The sequence below is a fragment of the Pelecanus crispus genome, chromosome 3 (assembly GCF_030463565.1).
Source record: "Pelecanus crispus isolate bPelCri1 chromosome 3, bPelCri1.pri, whole genome shotgun sequence".
In the NCBI taxonomy this organism is placed as follows: domain Eukaryota; kingdom Metazoa; phylum Chordata; class Aves; order Pelecaniformes; family Pelecanidae; genus Pelecanus; species Pelecanus crispus.
In genome coordinates this window covers 9,402,755-9,425,368 of record NC_134645.1, presented here as the reverse complement: position 1 = coordinate 9,425,368, position 22,614 = coordinate 9,402,755, and the positions used below count along the sequence as shown (strand labels likewise).

Here is a 22,614-nt window from a genome sequence, read left to right as displayed (position 1 = left end):
ATGTACAGGAGCAGCTTCCTCCGCGAGGTGCGCAAGGAGAAGTATGAGCGGTCGGACGCCTATGATGAGCTGCGAGGCTCCCCCGAATTCGACAGCTTGGCCCAAGCCCGGGGCCTGGAGAACCTGCAGGAGCTCAACGAGCGTTTTGCCAGCTACATCAACCGGGCGCGTGTGCTGGAGCAGCGCAACACCATCCTGCGCAAGCAGCTGGAGACCTTCCAGCGCATGGATGAGCTGGTGGGCCTGGACGAAGCCTTCGCTGGGCAGATCGAGTTCAACCGCCAGCGAATGCGGGAGCTGGCATCCGACCGAGCCAAGCTGGAGCGGGAGGAGAAGGACGCCCAGCGCATGCTCGATGAGTACCGCAACAAGTAAGGCTTGCGAACGGAGGAAGATAGGTGGTATCGTTTCCATAGATAGTCTTTGTAGTAGGGATGGGTTTGGTGGGTTGGGCATGGCTGCTTCTCGGGCATGGGTGTGCTTTTCATACGTGGAAATGTATCAGACTTGTAGCTAGGGATGGCACATAAGCCCATGGTGAAAAGCAAGGTGCCAGGGCTTAGGGAGCTCCAGCTCTTCATTTCACGGTCTCACTGCTACTAGGTGGGCAATGGCCTTCTCCCTTCCATGGCAGCAGGTCCTCACCGTGGTACATGTCGGTTGCTGTTGCTCATTAGCTTTAGGAGGATTGTGCTCTCAGCTGCAAAGAGGGAACAGCTCAATTAAAAAACAGACAGCTCGAAGCAAGTCTTGTGTCTGAGCAGCACAGAGTTAACACAACCCCAAACATATCCTGAAATATGTGGGACATCTCTGAGAAACTCTTATTTACAGGCATTGTGAGGCCTCTGGGCCAGTCTGCGCCAGCCACTACAGATGTGGGATGAAAAGAAAGTAAATAAAGTTTTTCGTGGCATGTGACATTTGCCTAATTACCCTGCTCTTCTTCCCTGTATCCTGCTATTTCTGTCTCAGGCTACTAAAGCAATAGCTGTAAGAACGTTTCCCCTAACTTCACCTCCCTTTAACCTCAGTGGCACTATAAATCAAAGAGCAGGAGCCTTGGGGGCTGCGGCATACGAGTGCCTCCAGACACATGTGGTCCCTTCCCTTCAGCAACACGCAGTGTTGGCCGTGTTGCTTAATTAATTACACAGCAAGTCTTGGTGAGTGTTGCTCATAAAAGGACTGCTCACAGGAGAGGAGGGTCTTGGCTTCCTATTACTTATAGGTCAGATTTTTTTTCCCCCTAAATATGCATCTGGATAGTTCACCCAGGAAAATTTGGCAGCAGCCTGGACGCTGAAGCAGAGCTTTTCATCCTCTTCCCCACCAAAGGGTGAGGGGTGGGTGGACTCCATATAACATGCTTTAGCTTAGAAACACTTTTCACTGCCAGTGATGGGAAGGAGAAAAATTAAATATTTTCAATAAATGCAATCTTGGTGTAAGTGCAGCCACTCCTGGGCAATGCTCACCATGCTCATCAGAAACATTTTTAATAAGGCAGAAGGTGAATCATCGGGAGTATTGTCTTAGTGCAGAAATCCAAGTCCCTCAAGATTTCGTCCCTGGTCTCCATCACAGACTTTTTGTCTGACCTTGCCCAAATGACATGATTTTTCTGTCTGATCCTCTACTGATTTTCCCCTCCTCTGGACTAGTAAGTGCGAGTCTGATAACATTTTCCTTTTCTGCCTCTGATCATTTTTCCACTGGAAAGAGCCGGAAAACAGATGCGCAATAATTGACGTCGAGGCCATCTGTGTCTTTAGGCCATGGTCCGATGACATACCGCTATCAGCAGCCGTACAGTCCTAATGCACCCTCATCCTGCCCTCCCCAGCCCTGCACGCGGCTCGGCACGCACCGCCTGATCTGCTGTGCTGCCACAGCTATTCCTCGGGCCACCCTGAGATTTGAATCAAGAAAATGAGCTGGCTAAAAAAAAAAGAAAAAAAAAATTAAAAAATCATATCGCCAACCCAATTCAGGGGGCTGCCACACGAACAGCCCGTGGGGGCTGTGAGCTATGGCACAGCTATAGAAATGCCAAGTCCTGATCTCTCTTTCTCATCTGACAGCAGAGAATAGCCCATCCAGGTGCACCGAGACTTAATGGTGGAAATGGTCAGATGTCCATGATGCCCTGACTTGGTGCCAGCAAGTAATAAGCACCTGATCAGGCAGTTTTGTATTCCAATATTAATGAGCAGGAAATTCAGCTATGAACCAATGCTATAATTTAGCTGTTGACTTCAATATGTATTCATATGTTTTTATTACATGGTGTCTGTGAGATTTTTGACTAAAGTCGGTACTTAAATGTCTAGCTGCATATTAGTTAAAAGTATGTGCAAACTGTAGAGAAACATGCAGTGCTATGGTATAGCTGGGCAAAAATGTGTTATCTCTGTCTGGAGTATTTCAGGCAGGGGAAGAGCCAGTGCAGTGAAATACACAACTTTGATTTCAACAACTTGCAAGAAAAATTGGCAAGAAAAGAAGTAGAAAAACTGGTAAGAAAAAATCAGGTTGTACTGGCAACCTTTTAATGGATTCCTGTGTCCACCTGAGCAGTTTGTGGATTAACTGCCTGTATAGTGCCTCAGCAGCAGGATTAGCTATCTGACACAAAGATAACTTACTTTTTATTAGAGGTGCTTTATGCAAGTTGTAAATAGGTGGGGAAGAATACAGGACATTGAAAATCCTGGGTGGGAAACACCCAGAGAAGGGGGCTGTGCTTTGTGAAAGTGAGATTTAGGAGCTGTTAGAGGGGTAGTTAGTGACTTCTTAGAAAAAATGGATGGTGCCTTGTCACACAATCCTGGGATGTTCACTCAGCAGCCATAAAAGTAAAAAGGAAACTTTGACTATGTCCAAGCCAACAATGTTGCAATTTAAAAATTAAAGATACCCAGGGCCATTACAGTGGAAGAGCAGTGGCTGCTTTTTAACCAAATTGCCTTCAGTTTACATGAAGAAGTGAATCTGGGGTTTATTTTTTTTCTCTTGGGAGCTGCTGAATTTGACCTGAAGACAGACATGAAAGTTCCTTCAGATTCTGAAAAAAATTGGTTGGGTTTGGAGATGCAGGCATTGAAACAAGGCCAGTGCTCTGACACAGCGTACTCTGCCTTCTCGCCCCGTTTCCAGCTCAAAGCCATCCTGATGGCTATGCTTTCAGCTACGTAAACTTGTAAATAAAGGTCTCTAAACAAAATATGGGAGGAACAATCTTCTGTGCCGTGTTAGGGCCTTGCCATGCTACTGAAACCAGGAGTATTCCTGTGCTGAAGACCTGCTCTCCTACCTGGTTCTGCGCTCGGTCGGCAGCAGGCAGCACTCTCACTGCAGCAGCAACGTATGGGTTTCTTGCTTCAGTTTGAAAAATGAAGCATCTACTTTTGGCACACTAGGATTAACAAAATCTCTTAGAACGGAGCACTGTGTATCAATTAATTGACAAATGCCTGTGTCCTTCACTAATGCAAAGAACTTTAGCTCTTACAAGCCATTCTTTTACTCACATTCACAATTTGGGAAATAGATTTATATCTATAAGTAAACCTTTTAAAGCTACATTTAAACACAGTAGGGCCTGGGACTACTGGGCGTGTACAATTAAATGAGCATGAACCATTGAAAAGTAGGTCTTATGTTAAAATTTATTTTTAAATCCTCTATAGCCACATTCATAGATTTTCACATTAACATAAATAATTCAGACTCTGTACCAGTGGCGAATTCTTTCTCTTGAAGTTGCAAAAAAAAGCATCACTAGGAATTGTATCTCATAAAAAGACTAATTATGCTAATTTTATTGAGGATCATTAGTATAGCAATGTTGCATCTAGCTGTGCGAAGAGGCTGTATTTCTCTCTCCATGATACTAGGAAAGATGCTGAAACCCTGATTTTAGTGCCCTTGACTGAAGAGGATTAATTAACTTCAGAAATTAAAAGTCTTACTAATCGATCATTTCATTTAAAATTCATTCACTGCTAATCTTGTGGGTTTTGCATGCAATACGATTCCCTGGAAGTTGCTAGACACTGAAATTGGCACTGTGTTCTCCAAGCTGCGCCACATGGTGATGCTCAGACAAGCTGACACCCTTTGGGGCAACAGTGGAGACCCAACACCCATGAGAAAACAAAAACAAGTAGGAAAACACGGTAGCTGGGATATGGGGAGCAGTAGGGGCTCCATAGCCAGTGACCATTGGCAAAGCCGTCTTCAAGCCCTGTCCGCAGGGGTTGTCTCTGCGCTGCTGCTGCTTCTCTGGTGATAGGGAGAGCGTTCTCCTGCTCTAGCTGCAGGTGAGGAGGTCCTGCCTGCCCTTCACCTCCTCCTCAGACTGCCGAAATCTTGCCCTGTGGCTGTCAGCCACTCAATAGCAGCTTCTTGATAACGCAGGTAGCAATCTGTTCATAAATCAGCAGAACAGAGCCCTCACGGGGCTCATCCTAGCTTTCACAGTATAAAATACAAGGATTATTGGCCTGTCCACTGTCCTTGCAGGACCAGCATTTCACAGTTCGTGCTCTCTTTGGCACCCAAATTACTGCTGCCTCTACTGAGAAAAGGCTAGCAAAGTGCCTCGGGGAAACTGAAAAGGAGAAAAGTAATAGAAAAGTTTAGCCTCGGCTTGTGGCAAGCCAAGAGGTTTCATATATTGCTGGAAAAGTTCAGTAGGGTTCAACAGAGAGGCAACATTTCTCTTTGTATTAAAAGCACAGGCTTGACACCAAACTGAGCGTCTGGCCATTAGGCATCACGAGGATGTATTGTGCCTGTTTTCTCTTTGGAGGGGAGCCAGCCCTTGCACTGCAGCAGGGGCAGGGTCTGAATAAAAAGGGCCTTGCCCTGGCCCCATCTTTTAAGAGCAAGCACAGTCTGTCTGTCAGCTGGGGATGAGAAAAGAGATTTACAGTGCTGCTGGAGCCGTGCTTCCCAGCTGGAGAAACAAGCCTAGTGGTGGGCTTCCCTCCTGCATGCCGGGTGCTCTCACCAGCCCAGTGCCTGGAGCTGCAGGAGCGCTCCAGGGGCTTAACATATACCTGTAAATCTGTTAGTGCCCCAGCAGAGAGCTGCTAACCTAAGAGGGGTGAGGTGATGGGAACCTTTAAAGCTCTTACCTGCCTTTGTTTGAGCCTGGTAGCCCCCTCCACTCCATTTCTTTTCCGCTATGCAAAAAACAATACCCCATTTTTCTAAGCAATCCAAAAAGGTTTGCTGCACCCCTAAAGCTACTTGACTAGATGAGAAGGTTGGTTTTTTTTTTTTAAAAAAAAATGAAGCAAATGAACCTCATGGCTCTTAAGGTCCAGGAAAGGCTGACCAGCAACAATCCAGGAAAAATACGGCCTATTTTAAACATGTCCAGCTAATTACTTGAACACTGAAATCAGGTTTGAAGCATAGCGGGGCTGCAATTTGTCAGCCATTGCACTTACATGGATACATTTCAGCAGGCACAGAGGCATCGTGAGGTCTCTGAAGCATTTCTAAGAGATCTTTAGCCCCTTTGCACTGAGCTTCTAGAGCAGACTGAACATCACTTAAAAGCAACCCTCCTTCAAAGGATAATCACACAATACTAACTCTTTCAAGGCTGCCAGGTGGATTTATGACTGTGTGACACAGCAGGTGTTTGAGTTATTTGAGAGTGAAGGAAAACGTAGCTGCATATTTCAGTCATTGAAAGAATTTTTGAGTGAGGATCTAGCAACTTGGCATGTTTGAAGAGGTCTGAATGACATTGGGACTGAGATTTAGACCCTGACTCTATCGGATGGTTGTATATTACTAGGAGTGTAAATCCAGACTTTTATTGTAGCTGTATATTTGATTTCACAAGCTGCCACAATCTGCTTCGTTCTCGCTCAGTTGTCAGAAAGTATCTAAGTTAACGAAGTGTTTATTGTCAACTGCACCAAAAATTTTGTGAGAGAGCTAGAAAATTGGTTGGAGGTGAGCTACTTAATAAACAACAGAAACAAAGGCAGTCTCGCTTTTGAAGCTGAATATTCTTGGTTGTATTCTTCGAAGTGAACCTTGTGTTATTACAATTTGGCAAAAAGACATTGGTTTAGTTTTGTCAGAAAAACAGCACTTCAGCTGAGGAGGCCCAGCAATCCGTAGGAGTGATAATGAAATAAAACTTCGTAATTTTCACTTGTTTCTTTACTGTTCATGGTAAAAATTGAAAACAGACCAGTGACCAGCCCTGCTAATATTATGGGATTTCAAAAGAAGGGAAAGTTGGGAAACCAGAGCACCAAGTTGAGTCCATTTCTTTGTTCTGCCAAGTTTCTCCTTTGTGGTCCTGGTCAGTTCATGAGTGACCCCATCCCTTCAGCTTTCCAAGACACGTTGAGAGAGATGAGAATAACATTGGCTGTTCGTCCTTCAGGAGAAAGAAAGAAAGAAAGAAACGAGGTTGACATGACCATTATAACTTGATCCTTGATGTGTTCAGTCAGGGAACTGACAAGTTCCCTGTTGACTGGAGCAAGTCCCTTAGATGCCACCAGCATATGTGGGCTGAATCGATGATTTCAGAAGACAGGTGAGGGTTATGTTCAATTCCGAATTACAGCCACGTTCATACTTGTGTTGATGCCCATTGCTTGTACTGCAAGTGAAGGGCATTCACCACCAGAGCTGATTTGTCACCAACCATGAGGGTTTCTTGTACAAAGTAAGAAAATGACAGGTTTTTATATCTCTGTATCTCTATTATTTTAGGGAAAGCAAAGGGACAAACAGGAATAGACTGTATTTATGTACTTTGGCACTGGCAGCAGATGGAGTTTGATGAGCCAGTTGTTCAGTACTGATGGCAAAGTCTCATTGCCTTGTACTAGAAGATGCTTCTGGCTGTTTTTGTTTTATTTAATGGGGTCTCATTAAACCATATCTCCTATTAAACATTTTATATATAGTTTATTTAGGGAAAGGAATAAACAACTATAATCATTAGGAATTAGGAAGTTTTGTACTCTGCAGCTCAAAAGATTTCCTAGAAGATAGTTCTATCTAACATACAAATACACAGCCCTAATTCTTAAAGAATATGTGTTGTTTCCTCAAATGAAAGGTAAACACAATATATATCCATTGTTCACTCAGTACAGGAACATGCACATTATGCATTTGTGGACATTTTATAAATGCATAAGAATAGTTGGCTAAATGCAGTCCTTACTAAGACTCACATGTGATTTTGACCAAACTGAAATATGAATTGCTATTAAAGAGGGCACAAAGCTTGATCCATCAAAGCATTCTAATACAACATTATTCATACACAATCAATATGTGACATTGCAACCTTTGTGTTTAATATGTCTGTCATGAAAATGCTTATTCAATATCAGGTAGAACAGAAAACCAAGTACAATGTAATTAAAAGCTAATATGCCAATGTAGCAAATATTCACATAGTAACAACTGATGAATGGCTGTCACTGGAGTCCAATGCCAGTCAAATAGACTTTTGTTGTAAATAATCTATTCTTGGGCTTTCTGTGAAAAAGTGGTAGCAAATGTGTGGCATTCCATTGTCTTCTGCTATATAAGTTGAGGACAAGAAGTTAGTCAATTTTGGAATTACTCTCAGCATCTGGGACCACAAAAAAAAATTAATGCTAATGCATAAATAAATCTTTTGGGCCCTTTCAGGATTCATATTCTGCTTTAGTGTGAAGCATGTATTGTGCATGATAGTGCAGATAATGCAGTTTGCAGAAGGATGAACCATTGAACTTCACCTCCTTTGTTCTATTTGCAGGTATAGAAATGAACGTGAATATCAGCAGAAGCTAAAAGAAACCCTTGAACGCCTTAATAAGGTAAGCCTGGAAAAATGAGAAAGGTAGGATCTTTATCATTTTTTTCTTTTGGTTTCATTTATGACAGCGAGCTGCTTTGAAGAAGCAGTAGGAAGATAAAATGTCAGAGCAAGGCATTTCTTGTCATTATGCACTGATGAAAAGTTCTCCATCCCCCTCCCTAAGCCTCATGCAAATGGCTGAGCCTTGGCATGTGTGTATGCACTGTGTAGCACCCTGCTCTGTACAGCCCTGCTAATTTTGGTCATGTAGCACATGCCGTGTGCAGCCCATAGCCTCAGCTGTGCTCAGGACTTCATTAATTTTTCAGTAAGACCAAGGGCCAGGAGGATCTACTGCGTAACGCTCCTTTTAGAGCATCAGCAAATGGCTCCTGCATTCAGTTCGGGACCTGGAGTTGAAATATGTGTTGCTTCTTCCGCATCCAATGTGAACTTTGCAAATTCACCCTTGCTGAAAATCTGGCACATGTTTAGGTGCCTTTAATAACTCTTTTTAACTCCTTTAATACTCTTTTAACTCAGAAGACCATTTCTCTCTGAGTGAATTAGAGTCTACACACAGAGGTAGGAAGAGTCCCTTTATTAGCTATACCATGCAGCCAATACGCATATCTAAGAGTCTGGAATATGACCAGAGAAAGCATGTTTGTTGCTAAATACCTTCTCTCCCCCCCCCCCCCCTCCTTTTTTTAAATACAGCTACTGTATTAAAATATATTTAGAACTCATATCATGGCATGAGAAAATGCTGATTGTGTCCAAGCCTTGAAGTCTGGTGGGTCTCAAAGCTCCTCAGTCCCTTGCAGGATATGGTCAGCCCTTCCCAGGACAGACCCTCAGCTTCCCATTAGGTTTCCAAATAAAAGAGAAGCCACAAACCCCCCTGATTTGTTCCTTTCACAGTGAAACATGAGGAAAGTTTATGTGGAGATGCATTTTCCTGAACTGATACCATGGGAAGAGAAATAATAATGATGATGATGATGATGATGATGATGATGATGATGATGATGATGATAATAATAATAATGCTCAGAGAAAAGATGAAGTTTACTAACATATTTAGGAAGTTTCCAAAGCAGGTCTGTGAAACTGAGAAAGCCTGATTCATCCTCTCTTGCTACTAGTTTCCATCTGAGTGAAGAAAGTTGTATTGTATCTTTCCCTGGTTCTATTTTTCACAGCTTATCCTTTATCTTCTGTATTGGGAAACAATTACGGGTGGATTAAATAAAGATTTTTTTAATATCCTGCTGCCAGTGGCAGGAGCTCTTCTGCTTGAGCACTGTCATATCAATAATATGCATGTTTTATATGAAAAAAACATGCGTTTTAGCATTTCTGTCTCCAATGAGCTCGAGATATCCTGCATCAGTGCTATTTCCCAGTGTGCTAGCAGGGCTCTTGGACACCCTGCAAGCTCTTAAAAAATATTTGTGGAGGCAAGTATTTTGTAAGGGGTAGCTGGAGCTGGTGGGTCCATCTTCACGGTCCCCCTCAGCAAATCTGTGGCTGAAGAAAAGTGGATTGATTTGACAACCCCAGGCACAGCTGACAAGATCTTGAGCTGCGGGGGGTGGTTTTATCCCAGGCTGCGTCTGGGCTGCCCCTGGCTGCCCCTGTTGCAGCAGCTCTTTGTATTGGGGCACCAAATGCTGGAGGGAACACAGCTGATTTTCTGTACAGCGCCCAAGACGTAGCCTGAAACCTGCATGTGCAGATGTAAACTCATGCCTTTTCTGACAGATGGAGAATCAGTTCGGAAAATCAGCAAATGGTGGTTCTGGTGAGATCTAAGGGATCTCTCTTCCATGGTAAATGCAAATGCTGCTTAATCACATGGATCAGCTTTCTGGAATCGGCACCTAAAGCAGAATGTTTTTTTGCAAGTTTTTTGCAATTTGAATAGCAAATATGGCAAAGTTCAGAAGAAAATGTGTAGGCACTGCACTGTACAGCATCAGTGCAGCTGCTCTGTCTGAAAGCAGGGAATAAAAGCAAAAGTATTTTTCCCCTTTGAAGGAACATTTGGAAAGCCAAATGCTGCTTTTGCCTATTAAATGCATGTCCTGGTTTCGGCTGGGATGGAGTTAATTTTCCTCCTAGTAGCTGGCATAGTGCTGTGGTTTGGATTTAGTAGGAGAAGAATGTTGATAACACGCTGATGTTTTTAGTTGTTGCTAAGTAGTGCTTATGCTAGTCAAGGACTTTTCAGCTTCCCATGCTCTGCCAGGTACACAAGAAACTGGAAGGGGGCACAGCCAGGACAGCTGACCCAAACTGACCCAAGGGCTATTCCATACCACATGGCATCATGCTCAGTATAGAAACTGGGGGGGGTTGGCCGGGGAGCAGCGATCGCTGCTTGGGAACCGTCTGGGTATCGGTCGGCGGGTGCATCACTTGCTTTGTATATTATTATTACTATTATTATTATATTGTTGTTATTATTATTTTACTTTATTTTATTTCAATTATTAAACTGTTCTTATCTCAACCCAGGAGTGTTTCTCACTCTCACTCCTCCCATTCTCTCCCCTACCCCATCGGGGTAGGGGGAGTGAGCGAGCGGCTGCGTGGTGCTTACTTGCTGGCTGGGGCTAAACCACGACAATGCAGAAATATTTGCTTATCGGTATTATCTAGGGGCCTGGCGGCTTTTTTTGGCTCCCTCCCAAACCTCCCAACATGGCTATTGTCCTGCTGATCTTCTGCAGAGGAGTGCAGAAAAGCAGCGGGCATTCCTGATGACTGGCTCCGAATGTGCTGGTCTGGATGTGTCCGAATCAGCCACTGTCTCACAAAGCAGAGAGGCTGCTGGAGAGGTCTCTGGCTGGGAGGCTCAGCGGCATAATGAGACAGCTAACATCTACACATTTTTGGAATAGCTCATGCTGTGCACGTGCAAAAAGAAAAAGCCCCTTCTACCAGTCATATGCTGCACCCATAGAGTTCAGTCTTTTATTTGCAACCCGTGATCCACTCATGAGATATTTACAGCTGGTAATGGCATGACACCTTTAAATCCCTTCTTTTTAAAAAAAAAAAAAAAAAATTCCTGCTCTTAGAAGCAACATCTCATATTTTGGTATGATGTCCTAGAGCTCAGTAGAGATCTTTCGGCTGTAAAGCAACAGAGGCAGGACTTATATCCACCATTTTTCAATCACATGAACTATGTGGTCATTTCCAGTTAGGTCTTCCATGAAGTACACCGAAGTTTTCTGAAAAATAACAATTGTAGCACCTTTGAGACTACAATGAGTGATACTGGTAGTGAAATTCAGATTTCTTGTTCTGTTCTTACCTATGGCACTGAGGTGCCACACGCATATATATATATATATATATATATGTTATAAAAGTTATAAAGTATCTGGAACTAAATGAGTAGTTGAAATATTGCTATAGCAGAGGGAAACCAGAGCATGGAACACCCCAAATCCATAACCATTTCCCTTAGCAAACTAAAAGTGTGAGTGAACCAGTTGAAACTCCTGTCTTACATTTTTTAGAGATTTCCTGCTCAGCTGAGTGTTACTCTCTATTAAGTGATTATATCGTGATTCCCTGACAAAAGACTGTGAAACTGCAGAACCTTTGTTGCTGTTGCCTTCAGTGGGGACAGGGTGCCACTCAAGATCTGGAGATCAAACCTGTAAACAGGTCTACATTTTAATAGATTTTAACCCTTGAAAGCTTAGTCGTGTCTTTTATAAATGTTGCTTAATTTCTGACAGCAGTTTAGCCAGACTTCAGATCCAAAAAGAGATGAATGAGGAGGAGGAAGGACAGGCTGGTCTGTGGCATGGGCCAGGGGTAAGGACTGTGTCTTCTAATAGGAGATCTACGAGTCATCCAACAACATCAACAGGTGATAGGCTCAAAGCAAACAGAGATACTTCTTGACACAGTTCAGTGGTGGAACGCCTCACTTGTTTTATGAATACAAAATTGATTTACATTCATGGGCTTGTATTAAATAACATAAGATGGGAAAAACCTAGATTAGACCTTTGGGCAGAAATGGAGATTTCACTGGATTTAAATACCAGTGCCACTCATACCTATGTACTTTGAGATCATGATTGCTAGCCGTAGACCTTGCCCTCTGAATTAATTGGACATTATGAACTTTCTTCCTCACAAACCACAATATTAGAAACTTCTGCAGCAAACTGATGTTTTCTGGACTCGCTCATCTGTCATTTTCATTTCCAGAAATGGCTTCAAACCTGACAAACATTTGTGATATTTGAGAACACACCAAAAGGAGAGAAAATACTTTGGACCAACCTGGGGATTTTTTATGAGGAATTCTGTACTAGGGATATGAAAAAGGTGTCAGGATACCGCAGGTCCTGTCATAAACACTAGAGAAATCAATGCCTTAGTCTGCTGATGTCATCTGTTTAAGATTCATGCACCATTGCAAGCTTTTAGCGTCGAAGACTGGTATTTCATAGCATCTATTACTTGGCTCCCAACATTCATAAAGCATATGGTAAACATATTTTGACAGTGCCAGTGCCAAACTGTATCATAAATTACATTTGTGCTGAAAAGCAGCATGTACAAAAGGAGAACACGATGAATAAGGTGCTTAGTGTTTGTTGGCTTCATAATACTTTTCTTTCTCCCAGTAGGCTTTAATTCTCCACGCAGGCAGCTGCGCATGTACAACGACTGATGTTATGGCCAAGTGGCTGCTGGTTTTGGCACTCTAGCTATACGTACTGACCATACCACATGTCTCTGCATTGCAGGAAGCTGATGAAGCGCTGCTGTGCAACCTGGAGCTGCAGATCGAGTCCCAGTTCCTGCAAGATGACATTAATGCCACAAAGGACAGATACAAGAAGGTAACAGGCTGAATTTGTGATCTTCTGTAGATCTTCCTTCTAGAGACATTTAGCTTTGCCCTTCTCCATGATCTGCTCTAGTGGCAAATTAAAGCAAATCCTGCTTGTGTTTTGGTGGGTAAATATAGCCCCTATATGTTTTCAGTGGGCACAGCAGCTGTCATGTGGATGTCAAGCCCAATGTCTGGATGGCTGCAAGCATCTGAATTGACTCCCTCAGGGTCCAATGTCTACATCTGTAGCGACGTCTTGAATTTGTTGACCTGTTACCATGATTCAACCCAATGTGTTGGTCAAGCTGTCTTCTATTTCATGCTAAGAAGCTATTGCTTTCATCAGAGGGGGATTCCCAATTTTCTGGGCCAGAGCATTCCAGTTAATTGGCAGAAATAAGCCTGTGGCCGTATGATTACGCTGCAGCTGACTAACACATGCAGCCCCCTTCATCTTCCTGGGAGAGCTGTGAGGCTTGGTATCAGGCCACTGTCCCACTTTTGTTGCTTTTGAAAGAAGCGGCTCACTTTTTTTGACCACATGCAAAGGTGTTTGTGGTCCTCATTTTGAAAATCTCCCGTGAAATCGGAAATCATGAAATCTTAAATTAAGACTATGAACTATATTGTCACTTAACCAAATGCCTCTAGTATACCCTCAGCATGATGAAACTGTTAGCACATATGCACTCAAAATCAGGTGTAAAAAACACATTCCAAAACCAAGTCTGAACATGAACTGGACTTTTGTATGCTGAAAGAAGTAAATATCTAGGAATAAGCCCCAGAAGTGGAGCACATTGAAGGGCGCACCTTGCTATGGTATTTTCTGATGAAAATGGTTTTTACTTCACCACAGAACCTTATGGAAATCCAGACCTACGTCAATGTTTTGCAGCAGATCATCCAGACAACCCCTCGCGTGTCCCCTATAACTGCTGGCATATGTGAGGTAAGTATCGCTGTCGGTAACTACATGCTGCTCTAAGTAAGAAAGAGTCAATGTTTATTCCTAAAGCATCCCAGATCCTCTAAATCGCACTCCAGGGTTAGACCAAAACTGCAACAACGGTAAGTACTGAATATAAGAGAAAATACTAATTGTAGCTTTGGAAATATGTATTAGCCCCCAAAATGGCTAGTTGAAAGGTAGTTGAAGTAGTTGTGCTTCCTATCTGAGGAGGAGCTGGCAGGATATATAAGGGTTTACAGAGAGAGTAAATCTTGTCCTGAAGGGGCGAGATGTGGTGAAAATTTGTAAATCAAATAAATTGGTACAGACTAAATGAAAACTTGGCGATTCCCACCATCATGAGTGGCTATGCCAAGAACGTTTATTAGTTGGAAGAAGGTATGAACAGCTACCTCTGCAGGGTCTAATTTCAACAGAGGCAGTACTTCTACAGTCCTGCCATCTGACATCTTTTATTCTTAAAGCCATGCCACAAGGGTTTACTTGAGGTTCAGTACCCATCTTTTTATTTGTCTTTTGTCATTTTTTATTTGTCTTTACATTTTATTTCCAGTAGCGGAATTTCTTTTGGCTCTTTTTAAAAGAGTGAAACATCTTTCCTGTACACACGTTGTTTTCTTCCAACCAGGAAAAACTGATAGCGGAGAGGAGGATCCCTGTTCTGCAGAGCCAGCTGGAGGAATACAAGAGCATCCTCTGCCAGCTACAGGCACAAAAATACAAACTGCAGACAGAGGTACTGCCATAACTAGCCGTAAACACAATGATGATGCTCATGAACTCTGCTCTTTTTATGGCCATGTGGTCTTTACCAGGGTCTGGTGAACTCAGTTGACTTGGAGATGTGTTTTCCTTTTTCCATCTTCTTCCTCAGCTGTTTCATTCTCATTTTCTCAGTGGCCCAAATCATCAGGTTTAGATGGCCAGGGAGGGCTGTAGGTATCGTAGCCGCAATGTAGCCATCTGTGCTTATCAGAGTAGCTGGTGGGAGAAGCTTTCCATGTTGTCACTAGATTTCTGTGAGATGGAGTCAGCAGGAGGCTGTGGGTGGAAATGTCACATGGGGCTGGTCTCACTCTCTATCTTACTGAGCTCAGGCTGGAAACTGGCTCCATGAAAAGTGATGGGGGACCTTCAGGGCTCTGCCCGGTCCTTTTCCATCAGTGCCGAATCCAATGCTGAGCTTGCTGTGAGAAGGACTGGACAGACCTGGTAATCAAAACTGAATGTCCTTTGAAATAGGAGTCAGGCTACATTCGGCATCCTGCATTCATCCCTGTCACTGCTAAGCACTACGTCAACACCTCTCCTGTGCTTAGACACTACCAGCACCAAAACCACCTGCTTTATGCCAAATCCTGATTTGCAGAAAATGACTGGCTGAGACTTTCACTCATTGCTCCTGCCCATCTCCCAGCCAAACTTGCCGTAAATCAACCTTCCTCCTCTAGCCAGTGTCTCCAAGCAAGTGTGCAGTGCAGGGACAAGGGCGGCAGGAGATGGAGGAGCAGCTAAAGGCTACAGTGAATAGAAACCAGTCCTGTATAATTGTCAATGGCAGGTCTACCTACACACAGTTGGATGTTTCTTAGCAGATAGGGTGGAGAATGACCACCTTATGCCCCCCAAATACAGCTTCCTTTGTGCCTCAAGTTGTCCATCTGCGGTGGGGGGAGTGATATACTGGCATAAAACACCTTTTGGTGGGATTTTAGACTCCTCTGGAGAGTCAGAGCAGCGGCTCTTAGCTTCCTGGGTGTAACTTCTCTCACTAGGGCACTTGGGGACACTGCTACCCTGAGGTCTTTCCTTGATCTCTTTCTCATGTCTGATGCTCTGGTGAAAAGGAACCGTGTGCTCTGGGAAGGGCAAGAATCAATATAGTGATAGAGATAATGAATCAATATAAAAAAAGGGGAGAAAATCAGCCTTCTGCTGGGCAGATGGAGAGAGGCACTCTTTGGGGAATCGTGCTGCTTTTAAAATGAAATCTTCATGTCCCATTTAGAAAGAGTTTATTAATTCATTCCTTCTCATGCCTTGAGATTAAAATAGTGAAATAACTTTATGAGTGGAGGTCGATGACGTGGTTTCTTGTGACAGTGAAGGCTGGAGCTGATGACTGAGATGTCCTCAAGCTCCTTTGCTTTCCTGTTTCTGGACCTGATAGCCATGTCACAGAGAGGTTGTCGACCCCACCTTGTGAGCACTAGACACTGAAGGGGTCTGTGGAACCTGTTGGTCCACTGGTACACTGCAATATAACCAAACTAATACCAAGGGACTTAGCTCCTAAATTTAGGATCTTAAAAGGTTTTTGAAAATCTTGCCTGCAACATATAGAAATAAATCAATTATTAAAGAATCCATTAGGCAGTTATTGCTCCATTAGCTTTTTGTGAGTGCATCTCTTTAAACGCTGTTTGAAAAGAGGAAAAAAAAAATCCCAAGTGATGAAGTATCTATAATAAATAGCCAAAAATAGCAGAAGTAAGTGAGGGCAGAATTACACTGCCAAATACCCCACCTGTAACTCCTGCCCCTTGTTTTTGCAAGGGACTCATCGCCACCTCCTGGTCGATGCGCACACCAATGACTGGCATTGAGGCCTTATTGCACAGCAGTTATTTCTATCACTAAAGTAAAAAAAGCTGAGGAACTGAATTCAAAAGGGAAGATTTTTATTTAAAAAAAGACCCTTCCTTAATCTTCAGTGCTTGGTCTGCAGACCACAGGTTTTGCCCAGGCACATCTTCCCAGTTAAGCACTTTTGTTCTCCTCATAAGACACTGCCTGCTCTGCTGAGGCCATCCAGGGTGAGCTGCGGGTCGCACAAGGAGACATCAGCCAGCCTTGCGTGCGTGGGGAAGAAGACATCACGCAGCTGTTCCCCTGGTTCATGCTGATCCCATCACACTTGTTGTGGAACAGAAGCCTTGGGATAGATAAGGGAGAGGGGGCAGTTACTGCTTTTGAGTAACTAAACAAATGTAGTGAAACTGCCACTGTGTTTCAGCAGTGCAGCCTCACACATCGTGCTAAAACACATCTTGCCTTTAATTACCCTTGAAATATGGGGCTGCTGAATGCTTGGGAGCTGCTTCTTTCACCCACCAATTTTGTTTACCAGACAACCATGCTGGAGCAAGCGATTAAAAACACCCAGGAAAGTTATGATGATGAAATTCAGCTTTACAATGAGCAGATTGAAAACCTTAGGAAGGGGATAGAGGAGGCCGAGAGGACCTTGGAGAAGTACACGACCGACTGCCGCCAGCTGGTGATCTACCAGCAGTCCCTGGAGAACGAGCTGGAACGGTACAAACGTATCATCGAGAACGAGGACAGCCGGTAAGGCTGGGTTCCTGGACTCTCCCAAAGGGGCCAGTGATCTCTTTTATCTCCTTTGAAAAATGTATCTTTAAGGGCATTTGATCCACCCAAAGCTATGGCCATTTCACACCTTTGACTGGTAGATATCCAGGGACAGGAATCTAAATAGATGCAAAACCTGGTCAAGCCTCTGCCAAGGAAAGAGTCAGAGCCATTTGGAGCTGCTTCTTTCCATACAGTCTCCTTTCCATATACTGTCCTGGCGTCAGTGCACAGAGGTCAGGGAGCGCACAAAAAGCAGACTGAACACCCTTGCCACTGCCCAGGTGTTAGCGAAGCTTGCTGGGGCATTACAGGCAGGTTGGTCTCGCAGGGCTCAGACAGGGCCAACGTCCTGTAAAGCAGAACACTCTTCACAGCAACCCCATTCTTCAGACAAGGGGGAAAAAAGGGTAAAATGTAAGAAATTTGCAGGGATTTGGGTTGTGTTTAAACCTACGGAGGAGCACCAGCTCCCTCTAATGTCAACCATCAGCCTCACACAAGAAAAGGCGCTGGGCTTTCACAGCAGCGACCGTGCCGCCTGCGCAGGCAGATGCAGCGGGGCCAGACCCCTGAGCACCCAAACCACTGCTCTGGGTTGTCCAGAAGGTGCAGGGGAAGGACAGTCACTAATAGTCAAGCTCACATGTGGGCAACAGGTATTTCATCAATTTTCAGCATCTCATTTTGGACACTGCGTTCTGGTTAGGAGTATCCGATCAGGGTAATTCTCGGCACCAAAAATCAAAATGTGCACCTCTTGCATATCTACACAGGGTGTATATCCTCCCTACAGGCCAAAATAGTCTCTCAAATTCTAACAGAGCAGACTTGAAAGGCCACAGATATAGTAAGTGGTTTGCATATTAGGCCAGCCTTTCAGTTTTAACTTTTAACCCTTAATACCACTGACTCCTCCAATATTTTTCAAGGAAGACTGCTCAGATTTCTTCTTGCCCTTCTGAAGTCAGGCATATGCAGGTAACATTGTAACACCTACCAAATTTCATATTTTACCAGCCAGTGTGTACAGCTCTTGCTGACCTCTGGTAGGCATGGATTGACTGCCCATCCAAAATCTTCCCGTCCTTTCAATGTGCTGTGCTAAATTACAAGCCTGTTGCTATGGGTTGTAATTACTGGTGTACTTTACCTAACGGAGCATCCCACGTCTCCTGCTGGTGGAAACCAGCCTAACTCCTGCGAAGGTGCTGTGGCTGTGTTGATTTTCCCCAGGCAAGAAACAGGCTCCCATTATTCTCTTTGACTCCTCACCACAGACAAATACATTTCTTTAACCTCCATGCTTCATTTTTGCACAATTTCACTTGCTCTTGATGGAAATGAGGGGGAGAGATCTGACCGATGCACGTCTTCTCCGGCAGGTTAAACTCTGCTATAGCAGGAACGCCAGTCACACTCTTCACGCAGATCTATAGACCTGTCCAGCCTCAAGCTTCGAGGGGAAGAGGTAAACCTGTGACATGTCTTCCTGTGTCTGTCAAGAGCAGCATCATTGTATTTTAAGCTGTTTTTCCATTTGTCTTCCATACGAACCAACCGTGACAGCCTGACTCGAGGCGTGCTAAGTAAATGCGATGATTTCAGTTTACCTCCGCTGGCTTTGGGACAAGCTGTCAAAGGCCAAAACCACAAGCCAAAGAGTTTTTTTTGTTAATTTCTGCAATTTGCTACTTAGGACAATCAGTAGAGCAAAGTCAGAAGGCATCTGAAACTATGGAAAGAGCTGGGGGTTTGTGCTGACTTGTTGCGCACCGTTGGCCCACACCTCAGTCACCTGCAAAGAGCATCAGGGTACGCTGAGTGCTGCAGGCAGGCAGAGGACACATTTTTGGGCCTGTTTGTGTCCCATGGCCTGGTTTCCTCTGAATGGTGTTTTCCTCCGTGTTGTATGATTGCTTGTTAGAATTAGGATGCTTGTAAACCTGGTGACAAGGAAATGGCCGGGATTAAACTAGCAAGGCTGCTTGTAACAAAGAGGGGAGCTGGTTCAGAGAGAGGTGCTGTAGGTACTAACATATGGGATGACTTACTATAGCTTAACTCCAAGGCTCACTAGGGATTTACTAGCAACTAACTGCCCTGGGAATGGAGATAAACCATCCAATAAGGTTTTTCTGTGGCATGCGGCTGTAATTTTTCTAGCTGCTCTGTGAACCGTAGCAGTTTTATATGAAATGGGTCCATAATGCACGAGGCCAAATCCTCAGCAGCTGTCAGTAACTACTGTCCTGCAAAGTGTTGTTTTATACCCACTGAGGATTCATCCTGTCTCTAACCATACCTCTGCTTCCCACCTGCAAGGCAAGCAGGGCATTTTATGTGCATTGCCGTACCTGTCACATTGCACGAAACACGTGCCTTGGGGAAAACGTGTTCATTGCTGTCTGTCCCTGTGTTCCCCTGATTCCCAGTACCAACCTCTGCCTCCTCTGCTCTATCTATTCATGCCATGGAAATCAGCAGCCTGCCCGCGCTCCCGCCACTGCTGCTGGTGAGCTGTCATGGGGTCATAGAATCATAGAATCGTTTAGGTTGGAAAAGACCTTTAAGATCATCCAGTCCAACCATTAACCTACACTACCAAGTCCACCACTAAACCAATCAAGGGTAGACTAGACTAAACCATGTCCCAAAGTGCCACATCTACCCGATTTTTGAACACTTCCAGGGATGGTGACTCCACCACCTCTCTGGGCAGCCTGTTCCAATGCTTGACCACCCTTTCTGTGAAGAAATTTTTCCTAAATTCCAACCTAAACCTCCCCTGGCGCAGCTTGAGCCCATTTCCTCTCGTCCTATCGCTAACTACTTGGGAGAAGAGACCAACACCCACCTCACTACAACCTCCTTTCAGGGAGTTGTAGAGAGCGATAAGGTCTCCCCTCAGCCTCCTCTTCTCTAGGCTAAACAATCCCAGTTCCCTCAGCCGCTCCTCATAAGGCCTGTGCTCCAGACCCTTCACCAGCCTTGTTGCCCTTCTCTGAACATGCTCCAGCACCTCAATGTCTTTCTTGTATTGAGGGGCCCAAGGGGGTCATAAACACAGCCTGCGGGCTGGGCTTCCCTCTGCGCAGGCCTGGAGCTCACCATCAACCCTGCATTCAGCGGGAAGGGTTTGAAATAGGGCTTTCAGGTTTTTTCCTCCCCCCCTCCCTAAACCCTTGCAGGAGTTGTAAAAGCCAGACAAGCTATTTCCACTTAGTCCTGCTGCCAGGCCATGCCTCTAACTTGGGGCACCTGGCTTCAGTGTCTGCCTTAGGAGACGAGGTTTCTTGTCTCGTTAACAGGGCCAAACCCTGCCACAATCCCTGGGAGGAAGGTGCCGAGCCCGAGAGCAGCAGCAGGCGCCGAACGCTCCTGCTGAGCATTGAGGCAGGCCTGCTGGGTGAATGTTTTGTGCGGCTGCTTCTGACACGCACAGTTGTCCTGTCCTCGCGCCGTGTATGGCAGTAGCGACCTCAGATGCAAAATGGCTACTTGGCCAAGGGGCCCCATGCAAAAGACAAGGCTGTTTACTGCACTGGGGGATGCTGTGCTCACATTTGCTGCTGCATTCAGCTCTCCACCTGCAGTAATGAGGGTGAGAGCTCTAGCATTTGCAGCGACTGTGTTCAGCACTGTTTGGTGTTTGCTTTGTTTTGATTTTTTTTTTTTCCCTAGATATCACCCAGGCCATGCAAGACATTGCCAGTGTAAAGCCCAGACAAAAAGCTCTGACAAAGAAAATTGCCAGGAAAAAGGAGCTGATGTCTAAAGACAAAACTGACGGTCTCTCGCCTGAAAGAATGTACGAAAGAACTCTGGAAGGTTTTGACCAAGATCCACTGGAGTTTCGGCACGAAGGCTCAGTCACATGTGAACCTGGGCAGGAAGGATTAGAACTTGAGGAAAAAGAAATGGGCCCAGAGGACGTACCTGATGGAGCCCAGATAAGTAAAGCCTTTGATAAATTGTGTAACATTGTGAGGGAGAAAATAAGAGTCTACAAGAGACCAGAGCCTAAACCTGATGCCGTTCCCAAAGGGCGTTATGTGCTGGTAACGGGAGAGGAAACCTATGAAGAACCTTGCATCTTGGTCCCCTCCATCCCAGCTGTGGGAGGGATCACAGTTTCCACCAACAACGGGAAGGTGATGAATGGTGGTGAGGTGGAGCCCATACTGGAGCTCCCAGAACCTGCTGAACCATCAGAAAAAGAGAAGGTGGGTATCTGTGAAAGGAGGGAAGAGTTTGAACTCCCAGATAAACAGAAAGAGGAAGAGAAAGAAGACATACTTGAATGGGGAAAAAAAACAAGAGGAAAAATCGAGCAAATCACAAAGTATCGGGACATCTCTGAGCCTGAGCCAGTTCCTTCCCCTGTTCTGGTAAGCCCAACCGAGCCAGGAGTCCTTCGAGAGACAGAATATGACCGAGAAGATAAGCAGGGCCTTTTGTTCAGGGAAGCAGGCTTGCCTGGCTCCATGAGCTACGAGAAGGTGGAGGTGGTGGAGTCCATCGAGAAGTTTTCAGACGACAGAATTCAGACTTACGAAGAGACAGCGATGATTGTGGAGACGATGATAGAGAAGACAAGCAAGAAGAAATCAGGTGACAAAGGCTCTTAAGTGACACACACCCCCTTGATAGTCAACTTGTCTGGCATAGTTGTTAAATGACTGTTGGTTTTGTTTTTTTTTTTTTTCCTGACCGAATGATACAGTAGTGAGATTTTTGCTGTTTGGTATGGAACAGATTGATACCTTGATGGCGATTCTGTCTGATGTAGGCTCACCTTTGGTGCAATGACCATTAGAGTGCTCCAGGGCAACAAGAAATAGGCACATCCTATGCAACTGATTTTTCATGATTAGGACAAGTTGAAAGTAATTATTATAACAGAGCTGCCTGGCTTTCCACAGTATCCGGGACAAATTTGCATATCCTTCTACTGCTCCTATAGCTGCCATATGATTACCCCTCTCTCAGACAGCTGCAAATGTTAACTTGTGACATCTTGTTCATTTAATAAAAGTTTTGCCTTCTACAGAAGAGACCCACTGTGGGTTTGTGTTGCCTTTACCATTGACTGATGGTCCCTACTAGTAAACATCAACTGACTTGGTGTGCAGGAAGTTTTCCAGGGGAAGGGCTGGATACCTGTTAAACTATTCCAAATCTCTCTGATTTACAGTCTTTAAAGAAAGATGAGCTTGGCAGACCTTTCTTTTTGGAGCTAAGGACAAACTCCCTATTTGAAATAAGCTCTTACTGCATAGCCTCTCAGAATAAAACTTGAAATGCCATGGAAGTGGGGGGATAACCCTTATAAAAGATACTAAAGACATTATTTGTCCTTCACCAACACAACTAAGGTATTTACAAATGCCAACAAGCTTTTGAGCAGACTGCAGCCAACGCAAAGGACTGTGCAGTTTGGTATTTTTCTTGTTAAGGCTTTCCTTGGATTGTGGCATTTTACAGCGTTTAATACCACCACGTGATCCTGTCACAGCCCAGTCACTTGCAGTCCCATGGAGTCCC

At 44.5% G+C, this 22,614-nt stretch overlaps 1 protein-coding gene across 1 annotated transcript; it reads left to right on the top strand.

The window, feature by feature from the left end:
• BFSP1 (beaded filament structural protein 1) lies at positions 1 to 21,698 on the top strand. Its single transcript, XM_075708255.1, has 8 exons — positions 1 to 371; positions 7,802 to 7,862; positions 12,631 to 12,726; positions 13,579 to 13,671; positions 14,321 to 14,428; positions 16,823 to 17,043; positions 18,453 to 18,538; positions 20,752 to 21,698. Exons 1-8 carry the CDS (start codon positions 1 to 3, stop codon positions 21,696 to 21,698), a joined length of 1,983 nt encoding a protein of 660 aa, XP_075564370.1.
• The last annotated feature ends 916 nt before the right edge of the window (positions 21,699 to 22,614 follow it).

What these genes read in the sequence shown, in the direction of transcription:
- BFSP1 (XM_075708255.1), top strand. Translation starts at nt 1, where the DNA reads ATGTACAGGAGCAGCTTCCTCCGCGAGGTGCGCAAGGAGAAGTATGAG. An exon ending in CCCTTGAACGCCTTAATAAG is followed by an intron (nt 7,863 to 12,630) that starts GTAAGCCTGGAA and finishes TCTGCATTGCAG; the next exon opens with GAAGCTGATGAAGCGCTGCT. An exon ending in TCAAGCTTCGAGGGGAAGAG is followed by an intron (nt 18,539 to 20,751) that starts GTAAACCTGTGA and finishes TTTTTTCCCTAG; the next exon opens with ATATCACCCAGGCCATGCAA.